This window comes from Dendroctonus ponderosae, unplaced genomic scaffold, assembly GCF_020466585.1.
Source record: "Dendroctonus ponderosae isolate FM_Combo_2020 unplaced genomic scaffold, Dpon_F_20191213v2 Dpon_F_20191213_3, whole genome shotgun sequence".
NCBI lineage: Eukaryota > Metazoa > Arthropoda > Insecta > Coleoptera > Curculionidae > Dendroctonus > Dendroctonus ponderosae.
In genome coordinates this window covers 6,875,987-6,885,322 of record NW_026018508.1, presented here as the reverse complement: position 1 = coordinate 6,885,322, position 9,336 = coordinate 6,875,987, and the positions used below count along the sequence as shown (strand labels likewise).

Below are 9,336 nucleotides of genomic sequence, written 5' to 3'. Positions count from 1 at the left end.
TATATATAGATATAGCAACGCGTAGTTATTACAAAATGAGTTTTTGAAAACATTTTAAAGTGATTTTCTTGATTACTAAATAGCTCGTTTATTTTTCGAAAACATTTCAAGAATACATGCTGAATTTTTTAGAACATTTAATAGTCTCCTTTTTCAAACTTAATCTGAATTAACTCTATTTGATTTTATTATTTTAGTTTAGGTGATAGAACGGAGAATGACCTTACTCAATATCCGGTCTTCCCTTGGATCATATCAAACTACACAAGTGATACTTTAGATTTAACGGATATTCAAAATTATCGAGATTTGTCTAAGCCTGTGGGTGCCTTGAATCCAAAGAGGTTGACAAATTTATTAGCACGGTAAGTTGAAGAAAGCCGCAATATATCTAATGCCTCAAGAGTCTAATACCACAAGAGTTTAAAAATTATCTTTTAAATTTTCATAAAAGTTTGTTTTAATATTTTTCTTCCTCGAACTCCTAATCTCGCTTTTTTCGTAATTTTTTAAGCACGGGCGGTTTTTGTCCGAATATTTCTCGAATGTGAACAAGCAATTTTTGGGTTTAGTTTTTATAATACTTCCGTCGACTTCAGCTGGAGAAATTGTAATTATATGAATAGAAACACAAAAAAAAAACATGTTAAGTTACGAAAGAAACCTGAAGGTTTTTATAAACGAAAGATGAGAATGCTCATCAGGTATTGATACTCTATTTAGAAGTAATAGTAAATAACTCGAAGAATCAATCTTTAAGTTGCCGTTATAAACCGCAAAAAGTATTAAAAAATATTTACATGGAAAAAAGGCAGTGCTTGTATCGCATAATATTTTTTAGTAAATATATTTCTTAATAAATAATGATTGCATCTTGTGCGTTTAATACATGAATTTGATTGTTTAATTACAGTTATAATGAAATGGCACCGCCCAAATTCATTTACGGATCTCACTATTCAACTCCAGGCTTTGTATTATATTATTTGGCACGGCAATACCCACATTACGTGTTATGTATGCAAGGTGGACGCTTTGATCATCCCGATAGAATGTTCAATTCGGTGGCGGATGCATATAAAAACTGTTTTAATAATATGTCAGATTTTAAAGAACTGATTCCTGAGTTTTACGATACATCACAAGAAGGTATGTGGCGATTACGTAAATATATTCTTTCGAATAACTGCTCTTAACCAAACGGTGAATGATTTTTATGAGCAGCAATAGGGCACCAATTATTGCAATTATTCCAGATTAATTTGCTTTAGCTTGTGTTTTTAAACACATGTGTGAGAAAACGACAATTTGACCGCTTTTCCCCAGAAATATCGAACGGAATATTCCATTTGTCTTTCAGCCAAGTTTCTTCGAAATAGTCTCGGAATCAATTTTGGCGTTAGGCACAATAATGTAAAAGTGGGAGACGTTGAACTTCCACCATGGGCTGAGAATTCCACTCAGTTCGTAAATACATTGAGAACGGCTTTAGAAACGGATATTGTTTCGAGCAATTTACACCACTGGATTGACCTTATTTTTGGCTATAAACAAAAAGGAGCTGAAGCTCTTAAAGCTAATAATGGTGAGAACTTATCATGGAGGATTTAATGTATGTACCAAATACGTATTTATTTTAGTATTTTATCACTTATGCTATGAAGGTAATGTTAATTTGGAAACTATTGATGATCCAAACGATAGGCATGCGCTCGAAGTTCAAATAATGGAGTTTGGACAAATTCCAAAGCAGGTTTTTACTGTTCCCCATCCCCAAAGGAAACGTGGTCTTCCTATTTTACCTGAAATTTATCAGACTGGTGAAAGTGAACCGTTATTAAATGGTAAGTAAACATAGCTTACCATCACCGAGCTATGTAATTTAAATGTAGTTTGGTAAGTAGCTGGGGACAAGGGAGCTGATAATTCGGTCCACGGGATTTGAAATGTTTGAAAGAATTGGAGTTTATTTTACAAGAAATTAATTAGGGCATTCATACCATCTTGCCAATCGCTGCCAGTTTCTAATCGTAAGAAGGATACGAGTTTTAACGCCTCTTTTCGGCTTGCAGTCGAACCTCGTAACGTAACATTGTTGCGAACCAATTCTGGTAAGGCATTCACCGAAATTCTCGGCTTTCCGCCCAAACGGGCGTATCTAAGTGTGTCTTTTCTTTAAACTCCATTTGATGGTTTGCCACTTTTAGTCGTCTTTTAAAAATCCTGCTTCTGCCACGTTTGTGATGAAACGTATGCCTCTTATTGATCAGTGTTTCAAAGCAACCAATTCTCTTTCATACGGTACCGATTTGCTTCCATCGCAATGGCGTAAATATTCTTAGTTTTTTCCAAAGATTGCCGCAACCTTAGTTATCTAATTTAAATGTTGTTGAGTTGATGAGAACAGTCATAGCAATTCAGAGTTTTCCTAACATGTAAAACGTTTAATGCAATTTTAAAGACGTACCAAGATAATCCCAATTGTTATACGCGGTTCTCAGCAAAAAGTAGCAACACTCAGTGTCTTTTAAAAATACATTTTTGTTCAAAATTTCCCAGATATGTCAACAAAAAGGACACATTTTTACATAAAATCGGAAGGGGTTGATAAGCGAAATTCTTATATGAACAATATTTGTTCATATATTTTTGCAGTTTTCAGTCAAAATATTGTTTTGAAAGATGAAAATCTGGTTTCTCATTTTATGTCCGTTATAATTTTCAAGGGAAATTACAAAAACCTGGTTTTAATTTGTTCAAAATTTTAATAAAATAATAGCAATCTGTCACATTATGCATCAATAACAATTGATGCTTAGTCACTTAAAAATATATTAAACCTCCATAAAATCGAAATGTGTCTAAATCTACCCACTTAATAATATTTCCCCGATTTTATTCTAAATATTGTTGATGTGTCACAGTGTCTATTGTATCGCTTTTTTGTGATTTGTCCACAGTCCTAAATAAATGTTTGATCTGATGCTACAAAATAATCCGCGCTTTTTGAATAAAATATTGTTTCATTTATAAATCTTAATCGATTCGGTTAATTTTCGGTTTAGCCCAGGTATAAGGACCAACAGCATGTTTGATGTTTCACTTAGTGTTCCAAATGTGTAATTTTGTTACATACATTTCTTCCTAAATATAATTTAATGCAACCCATATAAATCCAGATATTTTAAATTTTTTTATTAATTCTGGTCTTACACTTCATTCGGCTTATCCTGTCCAATCCAATTTAAAGCAATTGATAAGGCAGTGTCAATTTGAACAAATTCCCTTGCTTACGGTTTAATTTCTATGCGACTCAATCGCTTCGGTAACCGCTGCCGCAAATAAGGAAGAAACGTGGGGAAACAAACTCCGTTGTCTCCAGCACATTCTACACGATCTCAAGTTTTCAAGGATGTCCATTTAAACTCTGGCTTTAGGATTTAACGTCTACGTTTATTGTTTTTCGCTCATGAGCCATGGTTGAACAACCTTATTCTAAGTCATGGTATTTACAGTAAAAAAAATGTATTTACTTTCATCTCGGTGAAAAAAGGTAGCTTGATATTGTTTCTCGGTGAGCAGGAAGCAGGTAACTTGGAATGCTAGTCTTGATCGTAATTTTCTGCAACTTTGAAAAGTAGATAAAATTGCAGTTTGGTTGGAACGGAAAAGTATATTCTTCTTCACGATTAAAAGATATGATAAAAAGTATGGAATAGTCAGGGCAAGTGTAGAACATAAGGGTAAAGTAATATAGTATACATATAAAAAAGGCCCAAAATGATACAAACAGATAAACTTTTGTTGTGTATAATTGAATATTGAAACGCACACAACTATTTTCTATTGATTCGTATTGCAATATTTTGAAAACGTTTCAGATAGATGGCAATCTGTAATTGGGTTAGAACTGGTAACGAGTTTTAATACTCACAAGAATACGGTCAGTCACCTGTTTATAAATGAGGATTGTAAGAAAATAACGTCGGTGGGATATGATTCCAAGTTGAAAGTTTTTTCTCTGACACAAAACAAGCAAATCAGGAGTGCTATAATTGGAAATATGCCCCTAAGTAGCTGTGTGCAACTACCTGATTCCAATGTTTTGGTGATCGGAAGTTGGGATAATCAAATGTAAGATTTTTAACGGCAACCTATTAATTCAGTCAAATATAGTGGTACAGTTTTAATTAAGTGTGCAGGGTTTCGTCTTTCTCTAAATGTCGTTTGGGTTTTACTGATATATTTTATGGGGAATCGATAAATAGTATAAAAAGTTAGAATATTGTGTTGGTGGTGGTTCTGTCATATTCTCCAAAGAAGATAAGCCTAATACATTCATAAACTTCCATTTTTTACATTTTCATTAAACTTCAAGTTAAGGGAATTGAAGTAGCCACTACACTAAAACTTAAACTCCAGGTAATCCGAGACTCTACAATCTTAATAAAACATTTATTAAACATGAGCCTGATGTTCGCTGGTCGCTCTCATTCGGCATTCTGATCGGTACAAATTGGCCAGCGAATTCACACCAACTTAATACAACAACAAAATAGGTTTTATAAGAAAATGAATTGTTTAAGGCTGTTGTACGATATGGATTACGGAAGAATATGGCGAGATGTTATGGCCCACGAAGACTCAATAACCTGCATTTCTTATGGTATAAAATTGAACTTGCTTCTTACAGGCAGCGGTGACTGTTCCGTAAAAATATGGCGAGGTGTAAGTGGGGCCAAGGATGATATTATTGTAGAGTGCCTTTATAAACATTTAGATCACAACTCTGCAGTCAGTTGCTTATGTTTCGATCCGTAAGTCAGCCCGGTAATCTGAAGTTCCCGTTTCAAATATCTCCTTCTAGTGATAATTCACGTTTTGCCGTTGGAACAGTGGATGGAGAGATTTATATCTGGAAAACGTGCGATTTTACAATTGATAAAAAGTATACAAATTTTACTTCTCGAATAAATACTCTAGTTTATAGCCCAGATGGGCAGAAGCTCGCCGTTGGGACCGATAATGGTACCTTCTGTATATTGGAAGTTACCACCGGTAATAAAATTCCTTGTAGTAAGTCAAATCAATTTAATATGGATTTAATTTAATTATAGGTATGTCAATGTTTAAAAAGACTTTACAGTCTGGAGTCAATTCCTTAAAATGGCAAGGGAACTTACTAGCTATTGGTTGTGGAAATGGCGTATTGTCAGTATGGGACATGCTTACAGTTCGTATTTTATTGGAAGTACAGGCGCATTCAGGTAAATATGTAAATAGTGTGTATTGTGTAATTGTTGTGCGGCAGGCTGATTATTTGACTCGTTTTATAACTGAACAAATTTCGGTAGCTGTTTTAGGTCTTGAAGAAGAGAAAGAGATTACAGAGGTTTACTTGGAAAATGTACTAGAAAATGCGCAGATTTTTTCAATTGATTTATCGAATGTATTAGTCCTTGAAGACGCAATTTGTAACCTTGCTATTAAGCAAAGTTTAAAAATAGCAGTCAAATAGTCATTTAACAGACTTATAGTATCGTAGATCATGTGGCAGACTAACACTATCCGTTCAATTAATTTCTTTTAAATTGTTCTTTGCAAAACTTAAGATGTAAGCAAATACATCAAGTTTTCTTTCTAGAAAGAAGTAGATGAGGTGATGAAATTCTTCTGTAAAATATCGTATGTAAAGTATCGTGTGTAAAATTGGTCTAGAGAACATATTGCAAAAAATAATTAGTATATAAAGTTTATATGTTTTTTGTGGATAAAGCGGATGTAACTAAATCTTAGAAATGAACTCAAGAAGTCCAAAACTGAGTTCTTTATTTTTTCACAATAATTTAGGATTCGCAAAGACAATCGCATAAAAAAATAAAAGTAAAAAGGCAAGTTTTGCCTATAGCAGTAAATTAAAATTTGATAACCAATCTCCCCATTAACAGAATCTCATGCTTCTTAGAGAAGAATGCTTCACTTCAGAAATCGATTTTGTGAAGAGGAATCAGTGGCTTTTTAGCCAGACTACAGTTTTTAATGTATATAATCTTTTGATTATATACATTAAAAACTACAGTTATATTAAAAACTATATATAAATACATATACATTAAAACACATATACATTAAAAACTGTGGTCGGCACAGTTTATTTCAGACTGTAATTTTCCTCAAAATATTTTTTATAAATTTGGTATGGAATTTAAAAAATGAATTTATTCACATACACAAATGGTTTGACCCATTGGGTGATTTTTCGCCGTGGATTACAGCGAAAAACTACCATTATTACAAGTTTCTTCGAAGGTTGAGTTATACTGTACAGAAATGCCGATTTTAGGAAGTATTCTTACATAAGTTGGTTTACAAAAGTTTAACGATTGTTGATATTGATAAATTTCCGAAGTAATTTATTTTATCTACCTGGTGCAGAATTGATTGACGGAAGTATACAGGTATACAGAGTGTCCCACTATTACGGATTGCTGACCGAGCTTGAAAAATATTGATACAATAATTCCGAAATTTTGAAGGCTTGCTAAAGCCGCTCTGCTCTGTACACCTAAAATATATTAAAGTGCCAATTCCGGTTATACCGGAATTAGACGTCAAGTCGCTTATTTTAAATAAAACACCCTGTATATTACTATAAATTTAAGTTCTCTCCGATTTTGAGCACTTTAAGGTTCTGACGTTGTTACCAATACCCTGCCTAAGTAACAAAATGTTGTGCAATGAGAATTCGCAGAGTCATAAAAAGAGGTGTTAATTTACTTAGGCATGCATGTATTAGGTTTTACTTTCATACAGATTGTTCGCAAAAAATGTAAATTTTGCCATTTAAAACCTTAGAAAAACTAACGTCTCTGAAATTGAAACCCCCAGTTTTTCCCAGTGTTCAGACTTTCCATTAACTTGTCTATACCTGAAATGATTTCAATGAATATAATGAACAGATTTCAAATTATTAAAATTTTTACAATAATTACATAATTATTTAAACTTTTCTTAAGAAATTAACCCTATTATTTTCCATAAAACATCGCTAACCTTAGTAATCATTGAATTTTTTAGCAATAACACGTGCCTTTATTCTAAGGTATGAAGTTTTATCCTTATCTCTAACGGTTTCGAAAATATTTGCATTTTATTGTAATAAGACTTGAATTGTAATAAGAATGAATGGGGTTTTAAACCTTTGAAAACTGTTTTATAAGGAAAAATGTACATTTTTTTAGGAGCATTCTGTATATAAGTAGCACCTGGAACATACTTGCCTAACTAGACTCCACATTTTTTAAGGCTTATAATAAATGTTACTAAAACCGCTAGAGATAAGGATAGAACTTCATACATAAAAACTGTTCACAATATTTGGGAGACCTTAAATTTACAGGGCATTCGCTTTAAAATAAGCGGATTTTGCGACCCCAGGGCCATTTTTTTTTTAAATATATTATTATGTATAGACCAGAGCCGCATTAACATGATCTGAAATCTTCAGAATTAATTGTAGTTGTATGTTTCGAGTTACGGATGGCAGCCAATTTTTGCGGGACACCCTCTATATTAAGAAAGCTTTAGGTCATTGAAAATGACCGTTCAAGTTGCCATTTTCCCTAGAGTTATAGACGTTAGTGACGAAATAATCCTACTCAATCCCAACATTTATTAATAATTTTTTAATTACTTCAGGAGCAATTCATACTGTGGATATATCAACGGATAGTCGCATCCTAGCTACAGGAAGTCAAGACAAATCAATTAAAGTTTGGCGTGCAAAATATGAAGAAAGTGATATTAAATCTTAGTATTTTAAGCAGTGATTGTTAACAGTTAAGTTTTACGCGTTTTTTCATATTATGATAATATAGTTTTTATGACGATAGTCATTGGCATTTCTACTAAATAATTTTCTAATTACGATTACTGAGTATTAATCAGTAATTGAAATTTCAATTATCAGCATTTATACGCGTTTTTTCAACGCGTTTCTTACGCAATTATATATAACGGAAATTTTTTTTTTAACGGAAGTTTTTAAATAATTTTATCCATTAAACCTGACAGTCTACCTTGTGGTTGTTCGAAAAATGTAAAGAATTTTTTGTCTAAAAGCTCACCCCATATCAATAAATCTGAAAGGTGAGTTGGTTGTATGAAACAAAAATAATAAGGAAATTATTTTTATAAAATTATCATTGCAATATATTATTTATTCAATATTTGGTTTTAACTACAAACTACTTTTAATTTTGGTGAAATCTATAAATTTTGCAATATAGTTTATAAAATATTTATAACTGTAGGTGAGTCAATTGGTGGTGGGAGGATTTCAACAATGTGGATAATTTATTTTTAACATGAAAATCTTACTTAAACATACGCTTGTAAGCTTGTTCTGTTTTATTTGTTGTGAATATACAGCTTGTCTACTTCAAACTGTCGCCAAGTTGTATAAAAAAACGTTTTTAATATTAATTTTACGGGAAAGAAATATTATTTATAAAGAACTTTGCAAATAATATGAATTCGGCTCAACAGTAAAGTAGCTAAAAATTTCTGTTGGCACCACCGAAAACTGGCATACGAAAGTCTTAATGAAAATTCGATTACAATTGAGGGTTTCTCCCAAAGTGCGAATAAAGTTCAAATTTAGCGATTTTGATATTATGGAGGCAAATCGCTCTTCCTTCATTTGCTTCGTAACGAAGGCTGCGAAAAGTGAATAAGAAGGTCTGATAAAGACTTTATTTTTCCCATAATGTTACTTTTTTAATAAATAAAAAATTGGATAACAACTTGATTACTTTTTATGTCTACACAAATTACCGAAATCTTCCACAGGAACCAAACCAGCCTAAAATACTTTCGCTTTTTTTTTTAAATCTGTTTAGTGACTACCCGTTTATAAACCAAAGACATTGGTATAACTAACGGCCTTAAAACAAAACGATTTTTTGATTTCCTGAAAAATTAGATTTTTTGGATATATTTGGTTTTTATGATAAATCCCTTAATTATTTTTTTTTAATTATCTCTACATTGCTTCATTGTGAATATTTAAGTTGTAAATAATTTAAATAAATATTAATTACGAGATCGTCAAAAAAAGTTAAATTTTTTTTGTGTCTATTATCATATTCGTGTTTTTGGGTATTGCCGAATTTTTCAAAATATTCTTTTTTTTTTGTGAGGTTTGGGAAATGCTCTTTTATGCACTCCCAGAGCTGGTGTTCTGTCGCTCTGGGTTGTGTGGGACTCCAGCTAAGCTGTTTACCCACTAAAACCCTTTCCTCACCGCCGAGGTGGTGTTTGGCCTTTCACCGCGGT

At 32.3% G+C, this 9,336-nt stretch overlaps 1 protein-coding gene across 2 annotated transcripts in view; it reads left to right on the top strand.

Moving 5' to 3' along the window:
* The window catches only part of LOC109538492 (protein FAN), a 13,184-nt gene extending 5,293 nt beyond the window's left edge, over nucleotides 1-7,891 (top strand). Inside the window, exons 6-14 of one of the 2 annotated variants that reach the window (XM_019905737.2) lie at nucleotides 198-365; nucleotides 914-1,149; nucleotides 1,361-1,585; nucleotides 1,641-1,844; nucleotides 3,882-4,134; nucleotides 4,587-4,817; nucleotides 4,868-5,058; nucleotides 5,118-5,267; nucleotides 7,699-7,891. In XM_019905737.2, the coding sequence (XP_019761296.2) occupies nucleotides 198-365; nucleotides 914-1,149; nucleotides 1,361-1,585; nucleotides 1,641-1,844; nucleotides 3,882-4,134; nucleotides 4,587-4,817; nucleotides 4,868-5,058; nucleotides 5,118-5,267; nucleotides 7,699-7,814 (1,774 nt within the window). In that variant the 3' untranslated portion in view covers nucleotides 7,815-7,891. The remainder of the gene's footprint in view (nucleotides 1-197; nucleotides 366-913; nucleotides 1,150-1,360; nucleotides 1,586-1,640; nucleotides 1,845-3,881; nucleotides 4,135-4,586; nucleotides 4,818-4,867; nucleotides 5,059-5,117; nucleotides 5,268-7,698) is intronic. The other variant, XM_048664538.1, reaches the window with a different exon arrangement.
* The last annotated feature ends 1,445 nt before the right edge of the window (nucleotides 7,892-9,336 follow it).